The 21,416-nt window shown below is 47.8% G+C and overlaps 7 protein-coding genes across 8 annotated transcripts; 2 read left to right on the top strand and 5 right to left on the bottom strand.

Annotated features, from left to right (window-relative positions):
- On the top strand, nucleotides 1–3,275 carry CNE03590 (hemolysin, putative). Its single transcript, XM_570927.2, has 14 exons — nucleotides 1–388; nucleotides 450–606; nucleotides 662–775; nucleotides 832–968; nucleotides 1,017–1,089; nucleotides 1,143–1,349; nucleotides 1,404–1,587; nucleotides 1,640–1,658; nucleotides 1,721–1,739; nucleotides 1,793–1,868; nucleotides 1,918–2,274; nucleotides 2,343–2,515; nucleotides 2,573–2,840; nucleotides 2,887–3,275. Exons 1-14 carry the CDS (start codon nucleotides 171–173, stop codon nucleotides 3,231–3,233), a joined length of 2,349 nt encoding a protein of 782 aa, XP_570927.1. The 5' UTR covers nucleotides 1–170; the 3' UTR covers nucleotides 3,234–3,275.
- Nucleotides 1,405–7,133, bottom strand: CNE03570 (phosphate transporter, putative). Its single transcript, XM_024657255.1, has 13 exons — nucleotides 6,688–7,133; nucleotides 6,583–6,633; nucleotides 5,470–6,529; nucleotides 4,946–5,416; nucleotides 4,497–4,892; nucleotides 4,066–4,449; nucleotides 3,825–4,012; nucleotides 3,613–3,771; nucleotides 3,427–3,558; nucleotides 2,875–3,372; nucleotides 2,311–2,828; nucleotides 1,781–2,265; nucleotides 1,405–1,712 (listed from the first exon to the last, which is right to left on the bottom strand). The coding sequence occupies exons 1-10, from the start codon at nucleotides 6,696–6,698 to the stop codon at nucleotides 3,366–3,368; spliced, it is 2,859 nt and encodes a 952-aa protein (XP_024512892.1). The 5' UTR covers nucleotides 6,699–7,133; the 3' UTR covers nucleotides 1,405–1,712; nucleotides 1,781–2,265; nucleotides 2,311–2,828; nucleotides 2,875–3,365.
- A 2-nt stretch (nucleotides 7,134–7,135) lies between these two features.
- Nucleotides 7,136–8,908, bottom strand: CNE03560 (dihydrokaempferol 4-reductase, putative). Its single transcript, XM_571198.2, has 11 exons — nucleotides 8,778–8,908; nucleotides 8,541–8,682; nucleotides 8,423–8,478; nucleotides 8,285–8,377; nucleotides 8,196–8,225; nucleotides 8,098–8,142; nucleotides 7,963–8,048; nucleotides 7,763–7,909; nucleotides 7,609–7,692; nucleotides 7,462–7,559; nucleotides 7,136–7,407 (listed from the first exon to the last, which is right to left on the bottom strand). The coding sequence occupies exons 1-11, from the start codon at nucleotides 8,837–8,839 to the stop codon at nucleotides 7,210–7,212; spliced, it is 1,041 nt and encodes a 346-aa protein (XP_571198.1). The 5' UTR covers nucleotides 8,840–8,908; the 3' UTR covers nucleotides 7,136–7,209.
- Nucleotides 8,909–9,358: 450 nt separating this feature from the next.
- On the bottom strand, nucleotides 9,359–10,871 carry CNE03550 (D-lactaldehyde dehydrogenase, putative). The gene is made up of 6 exons (XM_570923.2): nucleotides 10,574–10,871; nucleotides 10,368–10,519; nucleotides 10,113–10,309; nucleotides 9,951–10,064; nucleotides 9,809–9,892; nucleotides 9,359–9,752 (listed from the first exon to the last, which is right to left on the bottom strand). Exons 1-6 carry the CDS (start codon nucleotides 10,772–10,774, stop codon nucleotides 9,460–9,462), a joined length of 1,041 nt encoding a protein of 346 aa, XP_570923.1. The 5' UTR covers nucleotides 10,775–10,871; the 3' UTR covers nucleotides 9,359–9,459.
- An 814-nt stretch (nucleotides 10,872–11,685) lies between these two features.
- Nucleotides 11,686–13,670, bottom strand: CNE03540 (D-lactaldehyde dehydrogenase, putative). Of its 2 annotated transcripts, XM_024657254.1 has the most exons (9): nucleotides 13,616–13,670; nucleotides 13,048–13,476; nucleotides 12,838–12,989; nucleotides 12,710–12,787; nucleotides 12,539–12,657; nucleotides 12,370–12,483; nucleotides 12,235–12,318; nucleotides 11,796–12,180; nucleotides 11,686–11,728 (listed from the first exon to the last, which is right to left on the bottom strand). In XM_024657254.1, the coding sequence occupies exons 2-8, from the start codon at nucleotides 13,246–13,248 to the stop codon at nucleotides 11,888–11,890; spliced, it is 1,041 nt and encodes a 346-aa protein (XP_024512890.1). In that variant the 5' UTR covers nucleotides 13,249–13,476; nucleotides 13,616–13,670; the 3' UTR covers nucleotides 11,686–11,728; nucleotides 11,796–11,887. The 2 variants fall into 2 exon arrangements, with proteins under 2 accessions (XP_024512890.1, XP_570921.1); XM_570921.1 differs by lacking the exon at nucleotides 11,686–11,728 and having other exon boundaries at nucleotides 11,755–12,180.
- Nucleotides 13,671–13,914: 244 nt separating this feature from the next.
- CNE03530 (Negative regulator of mitosis, putative) lies at nucleotides 13,915–20,241 on the top strand. Its single transcript, XM_024657253.1, has 5 exons — nucleotides 13,915–15,553; nucleotides 15,604–16,616; nucleotides 16,672–17,189; nucleotides 17,240–17,442; nucleotides 17,494–20,241. The coding sequence occupies exons 1-5, from the start codon at nucleotides 13,989–13,991 to the stop codon at nucleotides 20,213–20,215; spliced, it is 6,021 nt and encodes a 2,006-aa protein (XP_024512889.1). The 5' UTR covers nucleotides 13,915–13,988; the 3' UTR covers nucleotides 20,216–20,241.
- On the bottom strand, nucleotides 20,224–21,371 carry CNE03525 (hypothetical protein). The gene is made up of 3 exons (XM_024658539.1): nucleotides 20,697–21,371; nucleotides 20,574–20,636; nucleotides 20,224–20,519 (listed from the first exon to the last, which is right to left on the bottom strand). The coding sequence occupies exons 1-3, from the start codon at nucleotides 20,712–20,714 to the stop codon at nucleotides 20,331–20,333; spliced, it is 270 nt and encodes an 89-aa protein (XP_024514387.1). The 5' UTR covers nucleotides 20,715–21,371; the 3' UTR covers nucleotides 20,224–20,330.
- Nucleotides 21,372–21,416: the final 45 nt, after the last annotated feature.

The following is a 21,416-nucleotide window of genomic DNA, read 5'->3' as shown; positions in this document are numbered from 1 at the left end:
AGATCCGAGGAAGGGCTTCTATAATTAATAATTATAGGAACGTGTCACGACCAAGATGCGGCGAATACGGGAGATCTGTTCGAAGTGTACTTTGGGTTTGCCTTCTCTTTCTTCTTTCCCGTATACCTCGTACGCACAGCGTACCCAAATTCTCGTAAAGCACAGCAAACATGCCCCCTCTCGTGCGTCGCTCAACCACAAGCTCAATCCCCACTCTCCTCTCCCTCACGAAACTCGTACAACTTGTACCACGATCAGCTCAACAATGGTCCTCCTTCGGTGCAGCTACCCCGCCAATTGAGCCTGAAGATCCTCCCGACAGTCCTAAATTTTGGTGGAAGCTTGGCCTGAGTGTGGTTCTTGTGTTGGCCGGTGGAGTATTTGCCGGGTAAGTCTTAGTCCTTGCATTGCCATAATCAAAGCAAGATACTGATCAGTGGAACGTACAGTTTGACTTTGGCTTTGATGGGTTCGGACGACTTGAACCTTCGGGTGCTCTCAACATCTTCCTGCAATCCCAAAGAGCGCAAAGCGGCGAACAAAGTATTGAGGCTTCTTGCCAGAGGTCGACATTGGGTATTGGTCGTGTTATTGTTGGGTAATGTCGTAAGTACTTGCTCGCTCAGTTTGAAGCCCAGCTTATTAGGTCAAAATGCTCCAGATTGTTAATGAATCGCTACCCATCTTCCTAGATGATGTTCTCGGTGGTGGACTGTCTGCCATCATCGTGTCAACGACAATGATCGTCATTTTTGGCGAGATTATTCCTCAAGCTGTAAGTGTACCTGGTTCTCTTGTGACATGCTTTTTGAGCGCTTATTATTGTGGAAGATTTGCGTTAGATATGGCCTTTCTATTGGCGGCGTCTGTGCACCCGTGGTGTGGGCACTCATGATTCTCTTCGCGCCCATCGCATGGCCGATCGCAAAGCTCTTGGACCGTATCTTAGGGAAAGATGAAGGTCATACGTAAGCTGATCACCCATTTCCGAAACATGGCGTTAATATAATGTTCAGCTATAAGAAAGCAGAACTCAAGAGTTTCTTGCAGTTTCATCGTGAAGGCGAGGAGCCGCTGCGTGACGACGAAGTGAGCGAGCGCTTTTTGGATGGTATGGGATTCACATTGATCTTTATTGCTAGATTGTGATTCTCAACAGCGTCCTTTCACTGAATGACAAGCACGCCAAGGAAATCATGACTCCTATTGAAGACTGCTTGATCCTTCCTTCCAACAAAATTCTCAACCACGATACCATAGATGAGATCCTATTGTCAGGGTTCTCTCGAATCCCTATTCATGAGCCTGGTCAGAAAGACAACTTTATCGGAATGCTCTTAGTCAAAAAGGTCCGTATCATCTTCTATACCACCAATATTACGACAAGTCTGATATGTTCATAGCTCATATCTTACAATCCCGATGATGAATGGCCCGTGTCCAAGTTCCCCCTCCTTCCGCTGCCGGAAGCCAAGCCTGAAATCAACTGTTTTCAGGCCCTGGATTACTTCCAAACTGGGCGAGCACATCTTATACTCATCAGTGACACACCTGGCCAAAGGGGAGGTGCTTTGGGAATCGTCAGCTGTGAGTAAAGTCTGTATACTTTACTAAGTGGTGCTAACGAAAAGGTCTTAAGTGGAAGATTTGATCGAAGAGTAAGTAATCTTGTATAATCTAATATTCTCCTTTTCATTATTGACCAAACATGCCTGCCAAGGATTATTGGTGAGGAAATTGTGAGCACATTGTATAGCAGCATTGTATACATATCACTGACATGACTTTAAAGGTGGACGAGACTGATAGATATCAGGACAACCACTCTAAGAAGGCGGTCAAGAGGTCTGGTACAGCTGCTGTCATGCGTGAGTACAGTTGTTTTCTTCAACGGTGCCGTAATTCACGTTTTTTCAGGTGGCATTATCGAGCGTCGCCGAGTTCTAAACGCATTCAGTCGAGCTCCGTCTCGATCCGATCCGCAGACACCTGTTGGCCTTAGCGGCCCCGATGGTAAAGGAGCCAATTCGACCAATGGTATCCTTGTTCAAGTATCTGAAGGATCCCTCATCGCTGAGACCGTTGACCTTTCCAACGACGGTGCGACTGCTGCAGCGGACCCCTCCAGACGATTGGTGATCAGTGCGGCTGAACCCATGAGCCCTATACAAGAGATCAGTACTAGCCCGGAGATCATGTATGAAGCTATACAGAATGGAAATAGGGAAAATGGTGTTCAGGAGGAAAGTAAAGATGTCAAGGATGCTAAGAGGAGTTAGTTGTCACATTTACACAAAAACATGTATCCACCTTGCTGTATGCTCATGATGACCGGCGACTAGGCGCTTTAGATCAAGAAGCAAAAAATGGGTCAAACCTTGAATCTGAAGCATACCCAGATCATGAGATCTTTGAGATGGCCTGTAAAGCATTGGTGGATAAGTATTGTCTGACAAAAGAAGGGGAAGTTGGGCCGGGGAGAACGAACAAAGGTTGGGAATGGAGGGAACATAAGGTACGCCACCGGCAAAAGCTATGTAAGGTGGTCGACGTTGATGGACCCCTGTCGCAGTTTGTAGCCCACCAAGGGTACCTCTACCGCCGGATCGTACGTTATGCACCCTCTACTCTTTTCAGCTATCCTTTGGGCCAGACTCACTCGGATCAATCGTTCAACCAAACCAATGAGGATGAGGAAGATTTAGAAGACGCAGAAGACAGTGCCCTTTTGCCTCAACAACAAGATGTACTGCGGTCAACTAAGGTTGAGATAGAGCAATATATCGTTTACTCTAGGACTTATAGAGTGCCCATGTACTGTTTCAGGGCTTGGGACGAAGGTAAGCGTGATTTTCTTCATTTAATGATACTTACGCATCATGCTAGCTGGAGCGCCCCTCTCCATCTCTCTTCTTCTCAAGTTGAACATCCTTCACCCTCCTTCACCCCCACAGCCCCTGGGTTTTGGCGACTTTGGGGCTGCCTTGGACACCCTCATGCTCCCTCCTGAGAATCTGCCAGGAGAAGACACATCGCCTTTTCCTCTTGTGCAGTCCACAGAACATCCCACGACCGGAGAGCTTGTCTTTAGTATACATCCTTGTAGAATCGGCGGGGCGGTTGAAGAAGTCTTAACGACGGAGGGACTGGGTAAAGGGGCTCAAGCCGGTTTGGAGTGGCTGGAAGTTTGGATGGCGATGACTAGCAAAATTGCCGACTTGACATACGCTTAAAATATTTTCACGGAATATTTGTTGCATCATTTGTATCCAGCATTAATAGCATGACCGGTTAGTCATCCACTGCAGCCGTGCCATACATTTTGCTTTTCGGTTTGATTCTCACACAAGAGCATGCTTATCATCTTACAAACTAAGAGCATCTCAAGAATCAGTTTGGTCTATATCTAGCAGTTCGATGACTTACCCTAATCCACGCATAATGGCATATCCTACAGTCACAATGACAAACATCGCCAGAATCGACGACAAGATACCATTCTTCAGGAAATCGGAAGCGCCAATGAAACGCTGGCCGAGCTTGTTTTCTTGCGTGATGCTAGTGACAGTTTAGCAAACGTAAAGGCATGAAAGGAAGCTGTACTTTACTCACGCAGTCATGTTGGGGAAGCCAGAGACGGGAAGGCCCATACCAGCAGAGCAGATAAGTGCAGTGGCCATGATGAGTAACCTCGGGTGAGGTTCTTCCAAAGAGTCTCCGATACGTGTTGCAATGGGTACAAGCAGGACGGCGGCAATAGTGTGCGAGATGCTAATGGCAAGCATTAATTGACTTTGCGTTATATGTATAGGAAGTTCACTCACAATGTAGCGATTACCAAAGCCAACATGGAAAAGACGATGAGGATAGAGTAAAGACCCATGCCTTCAACGAGACGTTCGAGAAGATTATTGAGCATATCGAGCAGCCCGGAAGAAAGGGTAGCTTTACCCAGGGCAATACCACCCATGGCCAAGAAGACGATGGACCAGTGGAACGAATGGAAATCCTCCTGTACATAGTGAAATTATTAACGTCAATCCTAATGTAACCCAGATAACGTACCTTTGATAAGATCCCAGTGCCGAAAAATGCCAAAAGGGGAACAATGGCAATGACACCCATATCACCGAGCCAATCTTCCAAACTCTTCTCCGCGCACCATAACAAGATCGTCAATGCACTGACAGCTAACACATAATAATGTGTCACAGTGAGTGGGTCGGTGTTCTTGCGCATCTTGGGGATTTCTAAATCAGACTCCCATCGATAATTGATGTGCAGGAACGCCCAGATAAGAACAACTGAGAGGGAGGAAACGGGAATAGAGATTGCAAACCACTGAAGCCATGAGAGAGGTGGGTCCATCGAACCGAGGGAGATGAGATTCTGAGGGGAGGAGATGGGCGAAGCTTGACCACCAATGTTGGCAGCAAGGGCAATAGCGATCTGGTCCTTTGTTAGATATAACCCACGGCAAATGTAAGACAACTCACGATCAAACATTTGGAGAAATTCGACTTAGGGTGCAATTCGTCGGTAATTGGTTTAATTAGGGCATAACACAAAGTGGGAGCCGCGACATTACTGATCCACATACTCGCAAACGTTGCCACGGACATCAATACAAGCAGGACGACACTTGGGTTCGAACCGGCGGCGTTCAAGATACGTGTAGCTGTCATGACGTCAAGTCGGGTCTTTGACAGCACAGCGGCGATCGTGAAACCACCGATAAGGAGCATAATCGTAGGTGAGAACATTTGGGAGAAGATGTACTTGGTAGCATCTGCTGCACTGAGCCTCTCGTCTTCTCCATCCGATGAACGAATGACTCGGAGAATGACAGTCAAAAAAGGTACAGCAAGAGATGTGACAAACAAGGGGATAGCCTAAGTAGTGTCAATATCAGCATGATAATTTAATTATCCGTAAATTGACTCACCTCGGTTGCCCAAAGGATTATACAGAATACAAGCATAGCCATACAATTGCTTTCTTCTACTCTGTCGAGGGGCTGTAATTGTACTATCAAGATTGAAGAGACGGTTGCTAGAATGACCATGGCCGCCTTCATTGTCAGCCAAGTCGGTACTCTAAGGCTCCCAAATGGTGTCCTGAGTACATTCTTATTCGGCTCAGACGACGCAATCTGGTCTGGGGTGACACTTCTGAAGATCCCTTCGGAACGATTTCTACCAGAGACCATCTGGGACCAGACAGTCTCGCGGTCAATAACCACTTTTTCTCGCAGCTGAGATCGAAGTTGCTCTCTCGCGAGGTCGTCATCGCCGCCTGCAACAACACGTCGGTACAGAAAGAGGATACGAGCTAACAATTCGTCGAGGTCTTTCTTGCTTGTTTCCGTCCAAGGCACGGATTGCAAAACCATTTCAGAGATATACTGCTTCTTGAGCTAATGATTCATCAGTATAAGGTTACCCCGTTGTTAATCTGACGGTTACACACCTTGGAATCGGTATTCTTGTCGTACTTCTTCAAAATCTTCTCAAAAGCAGTCATATTCAACTCGACGTATTGCTTCAACGCATAGGCGTCAAGCCACACCTTGCTTATCCTCTTTTTGAGTCCAATTCTCAACACTGTCGCATAGTCATTATTAGCCGTCCAGACAAAGATGGCTTGCTTAGCATTCGGGCCATGCAAAAACCCGTATCTGCCTTCCTCGACGTCTCCTACAGAGGTAGCTGCCCAATCAGGAACAGTGGCTGGGTCCATTTGAACAAGACCGAGAGAGTGATAGAGACGACGGGGCCAGTTGAAGTCACCCTCATGAGATGATAAGGAGGATACGGAGGTCCTTCTGTCGTGCCCACCAGATGTTGTACGAATGTCATCAACGGATGACTCGAGATCGGACACCCTTCGTCCAGAACGGGGTCCAGGGACGCGTCCAGAAGGTGACTCGTCAAAGTATGAGCTTGTCATCGAGTCCGACATCCTAGTGCGTGTAGCACCCGGACTTCGCGAAGGACGGTAAGTGGGTTGAATGGAAGCTTCGAGGATGTCGGGGTCGCGAGAGCTTGGCAATGCAGCACTCTTTCGTCTTCCAAAGTTGAAACTGCTTCCAAGACGCCCAACGAAGGATGGCCTTGGACGAGAAAGGGGGGATCGTGCCCTGGTTGGGGAACTGCTGGGGCCGAGCAAGTTATCGGTTTCTCTTGTGCTTGGGTTGTCCTGTTGCTCGTCCGGTCCCCCTTCCGCATCCTCGTTTTCTTCATCAACCTCCTTGATAGTGTCGTCCTGCACCAGGTCTCTTTCTTCCATCCTCGCAACTTCATCTTCCAACTGCTCAAATGACCCTGTGAGCTCTTCAAACTTTGACTTGTAGAACTCGGTAACCTTGCTCCGTTCCTTATCGAGGGCTTGCTTGAAGTTTTCAGGGGAAGCATACTTTTTTAAATCCCGACGTAAAGGAAGGATGGCAGAAGACTCGTCATTTTGGTGCGTCGCTCGGTAGGATGGGTCAAGAGGAGTTGAAGGGAAGAGCTTTTTGAGGGCATCATAGCTAGATGGAGTAGTGTTAGGACATAGACGCGATATAGAGGCAAAAAGATGTACTCCACATAGTAGTCCCACCATTCGATGTTGCTGTTGAGCTCGAGGAGAGTACTGGTTTAACGGTATCAGATCTACGTCTATTGAATGCAGTGATGTTAAACATACCCGAATTTCATCTTGTCACCGTTTCTGGGTGCTCTGCGTGCGAGTCTCCAAGTCCAGTAGGTGTTTTTCTCGGAGTCTCCTTCGTCTCCCTCGAGTCGGATGTGGGGATTGTGGGATAGAGGTAAGAGCTGTATGCCCTGTGCGTCTTCTCCTTCTTGGGATAGGGGGTGGAGAAGGTTGCGGAGGGGAGAAAGGAAGCGTGCGATTGGACGAGTCACTGTCGATGAGGAATACGGACTACGCCGTGCTTATCCGCCGCGGGGTTGTAGTGGTGTATGCAGAGGGTGGCTTGTAAGGGGAATATTTGGATCAGCGATCAGCGGTATATAGATTAGAGCTTCGCTATGGCGCCATGGATGTGATATAAAGACGATTAAAACAAGCAAAGCTGAGTTCGCAACAGCACGCTATATTCCATCTCACTTCTCCGCGTCGCTTCACCAAATAACGCCAAGGGCCAAGCTAAACAAATACAGCAGCAGATTCATCTTCCATTTTCACCTCATTCCTTAATAGATACAGCTAGAAATTGAACCTTGCCCTTAAGCTCTTCGCCATGTCTCTCAAAGTCTCATTTTTGGACCTATATGCCAACCCCAGCACTTTTTCTGCCTTCGACCCGTCCATGTGATTGTTTTCGTCGATAAGCTTCTTCCTATAGGCTGGATCGGCGTTGCCCTTGGCAACACCTTTCAAGTCTGGACACGTCTCAGCGAGGGCCTAAAATAATCGGGTCAACCTCTTTTTCCACCACTTGGCTGAAAAAATGTTTACAATGCAAAAGTCGTTACCATTATATGCACCGTTGCCAGTAATGAACCTTTGACCAGCAGCTTCCGGTACGACGAGGGCGCGAAGGTGAGCCAAAGCGCCTGAACGATTAAGCTTTGCAAGTTTAATTCAAAGAAGCATCATGCTCACAATCCCGCACATCAACATAATTACCACCAGCCTCGGGCAAATTTTTTTCCGTCTTCTTGCCGATCATCCAGTCGTAAAAATTGGCTATGTATCAAATGCGTATACTGTGAGCTGACTCTTCTTTTCAATGGAAAAGGTACTAATTATCACTAACCTACAGATGTATTGAGGGACTCGGGGGAATCGCATTCATGTATGATAGGACCGAGTACCAACGGAGGGTTGATAGCGACTCCATCGAAGGACGGCTTCTCGTCCTCGAAGAACTTCCAGAAGACTTTTTCGGCAAGAGTTTTGCTAGCTAGACGATGTCAGCTCTGAAGGCAATCGATATGGATTAAATATGTTGCGAACCTCGATACTTGTTCACGCCATCGGCATCTCTGCCTTTCTCCTCGCAGACCTTCAGGCTGACGGGATTCCAATCGGCCTCGGTAAAGCTGAAAACCATCAGAACAAAGGTATTTCTCGGTATAAATTCTAACTCACGTATGAGGAGGCTTAATGTTGGAATTGACGATGGCCGCCACAGAGCTAACGGGAATGTCAGTCCTGTCACGTAGTACAATGTAATTTGTGCAGCTTACCTTGTTACTACAACCCGCTTACAGTCGGGGCTAATGTTGATATCAGTGTCATTTTGTCGTCTTGCATGTAAGACAGTATGGGTGCTCACTTGTTCTTCTTGAGACTTTCCAAGACTCCCGTAGTACCCTTCTTAGCAGGTTCGAACAACTCGTCCAACTCAACTGCGTTGAAATGGTAAGGACTATAGACAATATGAGCGGTTTTCTCGTTGTACTTAATTATTTACCTAGCCATGTGAGCTACTGCATTCACACTCTTCACGGCTTCATCGAATGCTCCTTCCTGTACATCGGGCGTCAAACTCCTTCCTCGGACTGTGGCTAATACGCAGAGGACGAACGTACCTGTGCGATATCTCCGACGATTACATATTCAAACCTGGCCTTTGCACCCTTGAAGAGTTTGGCAAGGTATTCACCCTTTGACTGACTCCTAACTGTACCTCGTACATTGAATCCTTCTTTCAATAGGGCATCTATGGTATGGCTAAGACGATCGTAAGCAGACCGCTTCTACGCTGACCTTCACGATTGTTGTTTCTCGGCAATCTCGCTGTCGCGTTTCGGGCCGATGGTACTCACGCGGCGATGTAACCAGAAGCACCGGTAACGAGCACCAAAGATCCAGGCTGGATAGCGGGCATGCTTGTAATTGTTTCGTATTGTGTGCAGTAGGTCTATTTGAGGGATTGTATGGAGACTATGCAGCAGATGTGGTCGGTGTTTAAAAGAGAATTGCCGCTGGTCTGCAATCGGTGGATTCTTTATATGGCCGTGGTGGAGGTGGAGGCCCCACTCCACGAACGCTGCGTGCGTGGTGGGGAACCATTCCGTCGGCGAACGGTGGTGTGCGTGTGCTTGTAACAGTCCTGCTGACCCATGAATAAGTAATCAGCCTATTATACCTTCATTGATTTCACATCGTCTTCGGCTTTGGATCTCATCATACGTTCGGTGATAAGATTTGTTGTCGACCACGACGAACGACTGGAGGAATAGTAAGAATAAAATAAGAAGTACCGATGATGAGATGATGACAGGCGGCCTTTATTGCTGTTGTACGTCTTTATCTTTTTGTCCACATTATAATCGCCCTTTTTGGCAAGATCGTTCCCCATGCACAAACTTATTAGCATTATCTAACACTTAACTGAAATAATTAATGGCGTTGCAGTCCGGGAATATACGACGATGCCGGACTCATTTATCTTTGTATATGAGGTTGTATTCATTTATTCTCTAAGTCTCAATGGAAGTGAGGTATCTAAAACTGCCCAAACCTCTTTCGCAAGCTCTCAGCCATCTCCACAACAGTTTCCTCGAAGGAGGAGTATTGGATACCCAAAACCTTGGTAGCCTTGGAGCCGTCAAAGATGTTGGCACCCTTGACGATCTCGTCGTGGGAATTGGGCTTGCCAACGGGAATGTTAGGGATCTCGGGGAACCGCTTGTGGAGGACATCGCAGTAGTCTTGGGCAGCGAAAGGACCGGCACCAACAATGAATCGTTGGCCACCGGCTTCAGGGACGGTGAGAGCCCGGACGTGACCAAGAGCGACTGAAGACAGTATGAGCAATAATCCAATGTAAAATGATAATAAAAAAGGGCCGCACCATCCTTGACGTCAACCCAGTTAGCACCACCACCAGGGAGATCTTTCTCGGACTTCCTGCCAGAAGCCCATTCCCAGAAATGGACTGTCGAACACTATATCAGCTGTGGCCTTCCATTAGATAATATAACAGGCAACCTCACAGACAGAAGTGTTGAGCTTGGTAGGGTCATCACATTGATGGATAATTTCACCCAAAACAAGAGGGGGGTTGATAGCTACAGCATCCCATGAGGGCTTCTCGTCCTCAATGAACTCTAATTACGATGTTACTGATATTAGCGCAAGGGGCTGGCAATACTCACTCCAAAGAGCCTTTTCGGCCAAAGTTTTGCTCGCTCTATAGGATTCACCCCCGTCAGAGTTTACGCCGTTTTCTTCCACGTAAGGAATGGAATCAACGTTCCAATCTTCCTCAGTGTACACAACTGGGCCCTTTCGAGATCGAACGGACATGATAGACGCAACAGAGGACGTGATAACGACCCTCTTAACCTTAGGGCTGTATTGGATTAATCAGTGATATGTATAAGCAGACAATAAAAACTGTAAATACTAACTTTTCTTTCTGGATACTCTTCAAAACACCAGTGGTGCCCTTAACCGCTGGACCTATAAGTTCCTGGGGGTCCTTAACATTGCTAATATAAAAAGGAGATGCAAGGTGAGCAACAGCGTCTATGCCTTTGACAGCCTCGTCGAAGATACCATCCTAAGACGGAAGTGTCAGATACTATTAAAAGCCGTCAGAGCAAGGGCCACTTACCTTGGTGATGTCTTCAACAATGACATAGTCAAACGCCCCGAGCCCTTCAAATAGCTGCTTGAGGTACTCTCCCTTATCCTGAGATCTGACAGTACCCCTGACTCTGTATCCCTCTTTAAGAAATTCCTTGACAGTCTGGGACGCGATGTAGCCGCTGGCGCCAGTGACGAGAATGTAATCTCCTTTGGTGATGGCAGTCATGTTGTATTTTGTGAGGAGGTTGTTTGGATGGATGAGTAAAAGTAAATACAATCTTAAAAGAAATACGTTATGTTTACTGTCTTCTTCTTGATGTGCTATTTTCGGGTCTCACAAGTTCGTTGGAAAATATCACACAAATCTCCAAGTTGCTATGTAGCTTGTATTGCAAATAGCGTCATATAACAAACGATAACGACGATACCATCGGCTGGTTTAACCCAATCGGATTCGACCGACGGGCCCGGGCAGCGCGCAGATCGTTACTTAGATGCAATAGTGGAGGCTACCTAGTGGAGGATAGTGGAGAAGAGTGGAGGAGAGTGGAGGAGAGTGGAGGCTAGTGGGCGTGAACAAAGAGAGAAGACAACCATGCCACGCAGCAGTCTCCGTCCGGCCACCAATCCAATAATCCTGGCGCTGACCCCTTCAAAATGGATACTCTTTTGATGAGGGTTTGTTTCCTCACTACTCTATGAGGAGGCTCTCTCTCTCTTTACTGCGTCTAGTCTTGAAGCGCAACCTCGTTTATGTGGTACTTTTCTTCGTCGTACACAACAGCAGACAGCAATATAAGGACAGTGGGTGTAATAGAGGGTCCTATGATATAGTTTTGGGCGAAAGATAAGGCTTACGCCTCATAATTCTGCGATAAAACCCATGCTCATGAGCAACCTTGACGATAGTCGTCACGCTGACATTGTGTCTCTTCGCGTGGACGCTCCAGGGTTCAGGGGGAGTGCGAACAAAGCCCCTCAAAAGATTTCTTACTTGTCCCTGGTCCAACACCTTTGGCCTTCCAGGGATTGGAAGCGGATAAGTGTGTCCACGGTGCGCATACTCTTGACACCAGCGCTTGATTGTACATTTGGGACGCTTATATTGGTTTGCAAGATTGCTGCATGATTTCCCACTTTTGTGGGCTTCCACAATAGTTCGCTTGGTAGTAGGGGTGACCTGGGGTGACATTATGGAAAAGAATCAGATCGTTATAAGTACATGCATGAACAATTCAAAATCATACTTATGGTGTATAGTCAAAAACGCGCCGCGGCGGGATCAAAAGGGGAGGAACATTCTTTTCCGTAGGTACCAGTACTTCTTTCAGACCGTCCTTTAGAATTTGTTGAACCTTTTCCTCAAGCTCTCAAACATGTCAACGACAGTCTCTTCAAGAGTGTGGTACTTGATACCAAGCACTTTCTCAGCTTTCTTGCCATCGAAGATGTCCAACTCCTTGCAAACCTCGTCGTGAGTACCGGGTTTGCCGACGGGAACATTCTTAACTTCAGGGAAACGCTTGTGAAGAATGTCTGCGTAGTCCTGACCAGCGAAAGGACCAGCGCTTATGATAAATCGTTGGCCACCTGCTTCGGGAACAGTGAGGGCACGGACATGGCCCAAGGCAACTGAATGGTGCCATTAGACACAGGTTTTGGGGCTCAGCAGAGGAAATAACTGACTTTCCTTCACATCAACCCAGTTTCCTATGGGACCGGGAATGTCCTTTTCGGTCTTCTCACCGGCAGGCCAAGACCAGAAAGAGGCTATGAAAAAATCCGTCAGGACACGATCACTTGGAATAAATTTGCACTTACCAACAGAGGTGTTAAGGCTCTCAGGCTTGTCACATTGGTGGATCACTTCACCAAGAACATAAGGGGGGTGGATAGCAACGGCATCCCATGAAGGCTTTTCGTCCTCAATGAAACCTGCGCACTCAGCCGTGAGCAAAACTTCCCTCTCATTTCATACAATCAAACTCACTCCACAAAGCCTTCTCAGCAAGAGTCTTACTGGCAAGATAGGAGTGCATGCCATCAGCCTCGACACCCTTCTCTTCGACGTGAGGAATAGAGTCGACGTTCCAATCGGCCTCAGTGTACCTAGCCAGGTCATTAGCCATTGCTGATATAATGTAACGACCATGACCCCTACGTGACGGGAGGCTTTTTAGATATCGGGCACATGATGGCAGCAACAGAAGAAGTAATAACGACCCTTTTGACCTTCGGGCTGAGATAGTTGTCAGAACTGATTACCATCGTAACGCTCCCTGTACTTACTTGTTCTTCTGAACACTCTTCAAGATACCGGTGGTGCCTTTGACGGCAGGATCAATAAGTTCCCTGGGGTCCTTAACGTTGGTAACGTAGAAAGGAGAAGCAAGATGCGCAACAGCATTAACGCCCTTGACAGCCTCGTCGAAGATACCGTCCTACAACACACGTGATGTCAATTTTCATCATTCTCGCACAACGCGCTAGTTGGCCAACCTTGGTGATATCGTCGACAAGAACATATTCGAACTCTCCCAAACCCTGGAAGAGGTGCTTGAGGTATTCTCCCTTTTCCTTGGACCTGACGGTACCCCTAACACGGAATCCTTCCTTCAAAAACTCTTTGACGGTGTGGGATGCAATGAACCCGGAAGCACCAGAAACCAAGATCAAGTCTCCCTTAGTGATAGCAGACATGTTTGTGTTGTTATAAGTTGTAAATTTCGTATATGTTAAAGGGACAAATGGATACTGATACAAGAATCGGCAAGGATGAGGAAAAGGATAAGCTTGTAACGAATGCGTGGCTATTTGTATGCAATCATCCTAGTAGTCGCTTGTCGCTTATGCGTGATGAGCCAGACCAACAGACACGTAACCAGTAGTGGTGCGGTAGCGAAAAAAAGGACGTCGATCGCCCGCAATCTGAGACGTTATGTCATTATTCAGCCATCCATAATATTGCGGAGAGTCCTTGACGAAACCGCAGATGACCGAAGAGGTCGCTATCATCGCCATACGACATCGTCATGGTAAGACTTCATTATATAAAGTCACTACGTACCGCATGAGACGCCATGAAACGGCCACTGGCCCGACCGCATCATGTTGCAGCATCTTAATCGAGATCTTTGTAATAAGCTTCACCACCACGGAAAAACCGGAAGTTAAAAATGGAACAAAAAAAAGAAGTGGAGGCATTGCGTCACAGGTCACTCGTTCGTAAGCAAGGTGGAGGCAAAGGCTGAAGCACGGAGCTAAACAATCACTCGCGTAACAGGACGGAGAAGAGGCCAATCTCCACTGGGCGTTGGCTTCCAACGACGCGAGAGGGCAACAACGAACACCCAGCTGCGTGACGCGAACAACAAGGATAAACAGTAGTAGTCCTCAAAACAAACTACATAACCTTCAAATTAACCACACAGGCCTAGGAGATGCTTGAAGCCAGCCTACTGGGCCCTGCCTCATCTCCGGGGCAGCTTTTATCCTCTCGAAGTTTCGCGGGCCCAAGCTGCGATCTTCTCCGAAGCTCTTTCCCAGTCATCTTTCCTGCACACGATACTTACGATGCCAACGAACAAAGTCAAAACGAAAAGCCAAAAGGTCGTATAATTGCTGCCATAGGAAAAGAATCTGGCCGAAGTGATGAATGGGGGGAAGAAGAACTGGTATGGTACGATAAGACAGTGGTCTGGAGTCGAGGCGTCGAACTTTTTAGGCGGTTTACTTTTGAGCACGAAAGCGAGGTTGTTGCCTATGCGTGTTTCGCATGGTTCAAATCTGAAGGAGGACAAAATAGTTTAAGCAAACACAACAATGTGCTAGCCCGGAGTTCTGCTGCTTCGGAGACCTTCGGGCCATTTCATCGTTCGCAGCACATGGCCTGGGGAGGCCCTCGCTCTTCTTCTCAACCCCAGTCGCAACAACCTCAGTTGGAACGCACATTGGTCATTTTCCTACAGACACGTGCACATGTCTATTACCAGTCTGGCGAGGACATTACCGTCTATTTACCTTTCAATGTGGACTGTGCATGGGGCCTGCCTGACGGTGGGGTCCTTATCCAACGTGAGTTGGAAAAGCGCGAGTTGAGGATGATGAACAAAGACAAGAGGAAGGCTGGGAGCGTCTTGAGAGGCATGGATGATCAGAGTTCTATGTCTGTGTTGGATGATTTAATAGATCTGGAAGACGAATCTGGGCCGTCCTTGCCTCGACTCTACATCTTAGAAAATCCTTTCGACGAGCTTAAGGTGGCTGTCCAGGGGCAAGTCGAAGGTGGTTATGGGTCCAAACCTTTCCTATCATCGCCAGCACAACCTCTGGGTGCAACTTCGTCCGTTCTATACGTGTCATCGGAGCCCTATCCCTTCGTCATTACATACAATCAAGAATCGGGCGAGTTTGTGATATATCGGCATGTTCGCATCCACGCGGCCCCTGAGCATCCCCTTTCTACGCCTGATCCCAGGACTATGCGGCCCGAAGAGCTTCTTAGGCAGCCTGACAACCATCAGTTACCTGTACAGCCCCGTCATCGTCGGCCTTCTCTGCATCGCAACACTTCATCGTTTGGACCTACAGCTGGCGACCGAAGATTGTCAAGCGCTGCTGACCCGCTGGATCGTACACAACGACGTGCACCGCGTCTGTCACGTGGTCCATTACCCGATACAGCATCTACCGATGAACTACAGGCTGTCCTCGAACCCCCTTCCAACATTCCTGCCAATAGTGTCGGTCATCGGCGAAGTCGAGGCGTGTCTTTGATGCCTACGATGACTCCCAGGCCATCCTTCCCTGAAAACAAAAGACGCGCCTCGACAGCAGCGTCATTCATTCTTCATGACTTAAACGCACCTCAAGCTAAAATGGCGCTTCACGTAGCAGCAGAGAAAGACCTTAGAGAAACGACCATGATGATGGGCTTAGAAAGAGATGAAGTGGGCATCCGAAGCGAAGTGGTGTTTCATGCGCTTGCGACCTGGAAGCAGCCATTGTAAGTTAACCATTCATCCTAATGAATACCCCTGTACTGACTGCCACTAGTACGGTAGATTTAAAGCAAATCAATGTCTTTTTGAGTGACAACGAGGATCCACGCCATGTTGTTATTAACATTCATATCACCTCATTGTCGACACTTCAGAATACGTCATCTCAATTATGTTCGTTTGACGCAACCTTTCGAACCGGTCATTCTCAGCGTTGGGTCATCAAAAGCCTTCCACCCATACCTTGCCGGTCTGCTATTCCTATCCTTTGTAGCCGTGCCCCAGTCTTCACATCGTCACCTCGACAAAACATATACGACACAATTATCCTCCCTCTTGGTGATGGCTCTGACCCGCAGCTGGTGACCATCGGTAGAAGGCAGTATCCTTTTTCACTCTCAACCAAACTATCGAAAAGCTATCGATCTTCGCTCAAGCCCATCAAGTTTGTTGACCCAGTGGGCCCGCGCTTCACCACTGTCTACGCGAACGGAGAATCTATGCGATTCTCTGCCGCTATATATATCCGCCATGAACTCACTCAACGCTGCTTGGAAGCTTTATCCGGCATTTTGAATGAAAATGCCTTCGTTGAGTTCAAAGTCGAGCTACTGTCAGAGCTTCTAGCACTTCCCAGTTGCCAAAGGGATGATCCAGATGCGGTGTGGAATGTTTTTGAAGAAACCTTGACATGCATGTCTGGACTCCAGGTAGAGAGGCGCACTTTTTCTACGATGGGCCGCATTGTACAAGACAGTGCATTGTCTGTAGATGCCGTTACTAGGCGCCTGGCTGCTCGCCTTAAGTCCAAGGAGGTGCATTTGTCCTCGCCATCAGAGTACCAGCAGGCTTCCTTCAAGACTTCTATCTATCAATCGTTGCCCGGCATCTTACTTTCATTACACTTAATAGCTCAAGACTTTCGACTTTCCTTATCACGTAGAAAGGATCTATCTCGAGTAGTGAAGTTGATCATCAAATTTGCTTTACAGATTGGCAATAGAGATTGGGTTGATTACTGGGAAAGAATCATGCCAGTGGAAATCCCTAATCACGTGCGAGTCAGAGGTATGGACGACTTCGAGATTTATTAGAACATGATTACTGACCAGGCTGATCGCAGGGCGAGCACTTGACACCCATATTCTTGACCAGTTTGATACGCCCCCTGATATCATGTTGTCCTTATCGCGTCACCTCGCATGCCCAACCAAACGCTTTCCAATACCTGGCCGCCTTTTCAAATCTTCAGGTCGTAATATCAACAGTGCTCACACTTTTAAGGAGTATCCGGACGAGTTTGACCTGCTAGAGCCGTGCCCGAGGATCGCACTCATAACTTCTATCTATAGAGAGCTTGGGCCGTCAATCGGTTCACGACCACAAAACTTACCACTTCCTCGGCGCGCAAGGAATGCCCTCAAAGTTATCATCTCGAAAGTTCCCAATGCCGAGTGGTTGCATGATCTGCCCTACGGAGTGTCTCTGCCAATACTAGAAATTTTGCGGGCATGTCAGTGTTCACCTGAAGATGACTGGACGAGGGAGATGTACATGCTAATAGGAAGACCGGATATGGCCATGAAGGCAATGAAGGACACATGGTATGAGGACCTTACGAAGGATGATTGGCCAAGTGGCGTAAGTGTTTGTTTTGACTGTCCGGGAAGTATGCAGCTGATGGGAATCAGCTTGGACCGGAACGGTTGCCGACCATTGGTCAGATCATGTCACAGCACCAAGCAGGAAAGATGGACGCAAAAACAAAGAAGAAAGCACCGCTGATTCTTCCTCATGTGCGCTTCGGAACAGACAGAAGATTACAGGAGGTGGAGAGGATTATGCAAACTACGAAATTGAGAATTGTATCGTTGTCAGAGCCCAAGGGAGCAAGGTGAGCACGGTCAGAGTAGTTCGGCATAGTAACTTACTCAAAGGCCCCCAGTGCCGATGATGTCGCCCGATATCAACAGTCATTCGTCAATACGCTCGCCAATCGCACACTATCTATCACTGTTGGCCAAGGCATGTTTGAATACGGCACTCGTGTGACTACCATAACCGATGTTTGGGAGATCCCCTTCATTGAGCTGTCGGTCAAGATCACGCCGGGGAATAATGTTCTCAAAGCAGAGATTGTTTCAGACAGTGCTGAATGGCCTTGTTTCCATAATGGTGTTGCTGCAGGGCTGTCCATATCACCCGACTGCAAGGGTATCGACAGCTCTTGGATAGTCTTCAACCGCCCGCAAGCGTTGAATTCGGAGCATGGAGGTTTTTTACTGGGTCTAGGTTTGACGGGCCATCTGCGGTCGTTGTTAACTTATCATGCGTTCCCCCTTATGGAACCCCGGCATGATTTCACCTCTGTGGGCCTACTTCTCGGTCTGGCCTCGTCATATGCCGGCTCTGGAGACCTTCTCATCACCAAAATCCTTTCCCTTCATACTCATGCCCTACTCCCTCTTGGATCTATGGAACTCAACGCCTCACCCATCATTCAGTCCACTGCACTGGTAGGGCTCGGCCTTGTATATGTAGGTAGTCGGAACCTTCGTATGGCAGAAGTTGCTCTGAGCGAAGTTGGTCGGCTGGATATGCCCAATGTCCAAGGTTTTGGAGAACATCAAGAGTCATACTCGTTCTCTGCTTCCATAGCGTACGGGCTGATCATGCTTGGGCGTGGTGGAAGTACAACGAGTGAGATAGACAGAAAAATGTTGGCTCAACTACGGAGGTGCATCGTTGGAGACATAACGTCACTAGACTCGTCCAAAGGAAGATCAAGTTTTCCTGGTGTGGATATCAACATCACTGCTCCTGGTGCGACGCTGGCGTTGGGCTTAGCGTATCTTAAAACCATGCGTAAAGATGTTGCTGATCTATTGGATATTCCTCAAACAGCATTCAGTCTCGACCAGGTCAAACCAGAGTGGTTGCTACTTCGCACTTTTGCGCGAGCTCTTATAATGTGGGATAGCGTTGTTCCGACAATTGCTTGGGTGGAAGCGCAAATACCAGCTTTCATTCTTTTGGCTATAAAGGACGCCAAGCAGACACGAAGTCCTGATCTGACAACTGAGCTTGCTTATCTTAACATCCTATCTGGGGCAGGTCTTGCTATCGGGCTCAAATACGCTGGTACGGCCACAGAGCTGGCTCATAACACGATTATGTCGCTTTATGCCACATTGGCCAAAGCCGTATCGGGGCAGGGCATGAACTATGAGGGTCGCATAAAACGAACCTCTGCCAGGCAAGGTTTGAATGTTATAACGATAGCGTTGGCTGCTGTCATGTCTGGAACGGGAGAGTTAGGAGTCTTGAGAAGATTGAGGGTAAGCCACGGTCAGGAGGGTGCAGGTGTGAATTACGGGACCCACATGGCCATGCACATGGCTTTGGGACTGCTGTTCCTTGGCAGAGGGCAGTACACCCTTGGAAATTCAAATCTAGCAATCGCTGCTATGGCCATCGCTTTCTTCCCTCGCTTCTTGCCGAACCCCTCGGACAACAAAGCCTATCCACAAGCATTTCGACATCTTTGGGCACTTGCAGTTGAAGCAAGATGTCTCACCGCACGCGATGTGGAGACACTTGAAACTGTTTATCTTCCGGTCAAGCTTCGTTTTCGTGAAGGCAGTTCAGTGCGCCAACAAAGCCTTATATCTCCAACTCAGCTACCATCCTTCGATCGATTGCTCACCATCGAAGTCGACTCACCCCGATATTGGCCAATTAGAATCGATCTTTCCAATCCTCGCGATATGGAAAATCTGATCCGCACAAGGACGATATACGTCAAACGTAAAGCCGGATTTATTGACTATAACTCAGATCCTAAAGGCAACAGGAGCATATTTGTGCGAGTGGGCTCGATGACGGGTATTGATCTGCATTACGATCTAATAAGTTCTGGTGCGCCGCCTAGTGTGGCCCAGGAAGAGGTCAGTGAGCTTGTCAGAATTCACTCGGGCGATGCTTCCCTGGTGGGATTGGCGAATCATTTTACAGATGTGTCGGATGATTTTGGCAGTGGTATAGGCACTTTCCTTCGGACTGTCATCATCGAATGCCTTGCACTTGACAAACCCCATCTCATCGGTGTGTACCTCGAAATATACTTGTCATTGCGGCGAGAGGCCGCCCGATCACGAGACCCCGTATTATCCTCCAGCGAAATATTTGATGGCATGGAAGATATCGTGCAATCCGGGCTTATCAAGAGCTTCTACGATGAACACTATGAGAAAAATTTTGCCCAAGTCAATGCTGCTGGCGAGAAGCGCTTCGCTCTCGTTCGACATAGTTTTATCAATGCCGCAAGAAGGTCTGTTTTGGAATCATCGTCAGAGGAGACTGAGGAGTCACATAGAGCGATCGAGTACATGCTGAAGGGTTTAAGCGCGTGGGAGTCGGATGCGAGGAAGATTGCAAAATGGCTGGCAAGAAACGGCGTGCCCCCATTACCTTTGTTGGAGGCGCTTAAACAAAGACTGTATAGGAAGGGATTGGCGGGTACAGAGATAGAATTGAAAATGAGGAGATCCGCAGAGAAGTATTGGGATAGTGTTGTGAAATCATACGATGAAGGGCCGGCGCCAGTGTATAAAGGAGACGTTTGGAAATTATGTAGTGTACAACAAATCATCGATCTCTGGCAATAATAATAAATGCATAACATTGACGCTTTACGCTTTACATTACTTTACAACATACAATCAGATACTGAGCATTCCGGATGACTTTATCGTTTACTTGTCTTCTCGTCACAACACCGGCTTAACAGATTGCCGTTGTGGAGTTGGAATTCGGGTGCGGCGGGGCCTTAAAACGAGTCGTGAGAGGATGGGTTGGAGCTTCAGCCATGCACTCGGCACAGTGGTAGTCATAAATGTGGTTTTTGAGATTGAGGATGGAGAATGAGGGCTTGTTAGCTTTGATACAGCCGGGACAAGCGAATTGAATGCACTTCCAGAATAATTTTGTCAGTACGTATCATGATGCGTAGTTCAGCATGCTTACAGTAGAATGGCATTCGACTTGTTTAAGGGAGGAAATAGAAGTGGCAAGAGGACCGTGGCAAAGCTAAAATAATTGGAGGCCATTAACGATTATCACCCCTCGACATTGTCCTGATTGACTGACCTTGCAAAAGGCTGGCATGTTTACTACGTTGGAAATTGCTTTGTCTGATAGATTATGAGTTAGAAGTCGAGAGCTGAGTTGGAACTTGATGACTGTCTCAAAACTGGTTCAAAAGCCTCTCTTTTATATGTATGTTGCCGCTGCCCCACGTATGCACTCCACAGGGCATTGCATCACATCAGCTCCGATAATCCTTTCACCATCCTTTCGACCGTTTCTTCTTTCTCCTATCAAATCGCATCAGTTCCCAGAGACCCAAACAGCAGACGATTGAACGCCCTTTTATTCTCCGACATGGACCGCAAGGGACGGTCGAGAAGGGCAAGGGTCGGTGCTGAGAAGGCGTATCAGGTCAATAATGGACTGTAACAAGTGACCAACAGATGACGAGCACCGTTGTCCATTGGCGTAGACACCTGGCTGGACAGTCGGAAGGGAGAAAGGGTGAAAGGCCGGAGCTGGGATAAGCGGAGTAAGAATGCGCAAAGGATGTGATTATGCTACCCGTGACACGTCTTCAAAGGATGCTCTTTTGATCTGTGGCGAATCAGAACGCAGAACGTGGCAGATGGAAGAACACATGAGGACGTCCTCTGCGTGATGGTCGGACGTCAAATACCAAACGTTGTTTTCTGGCCGTCAGCAGAGGTCGAAAGCGAAGCATTTCGCCGTTTTTGTTCGTTTTGCCCCATTACACTCACACATGGGCACGCGATGGTG

This window comes from Cryptococcus neoformans (genome assembly GCF_000091045.1).
Source record: "Cryptococcus neoformans var. neoformans JEC21 chromosome 5 sequence".
Classification (NCBI taxonomy): Eukaryota; Fungi; Basidiomycota; class Tremellomycetes; order Tremellales; family Cryptococcaceae; genus Cryptococcus; species Cryptococcus deneoformans.
The sequence above is the reverse complement of the archived record's forward strand: the minus strand, read 5'-3'. Positions and strand labels throughout refer to the sequence as shown.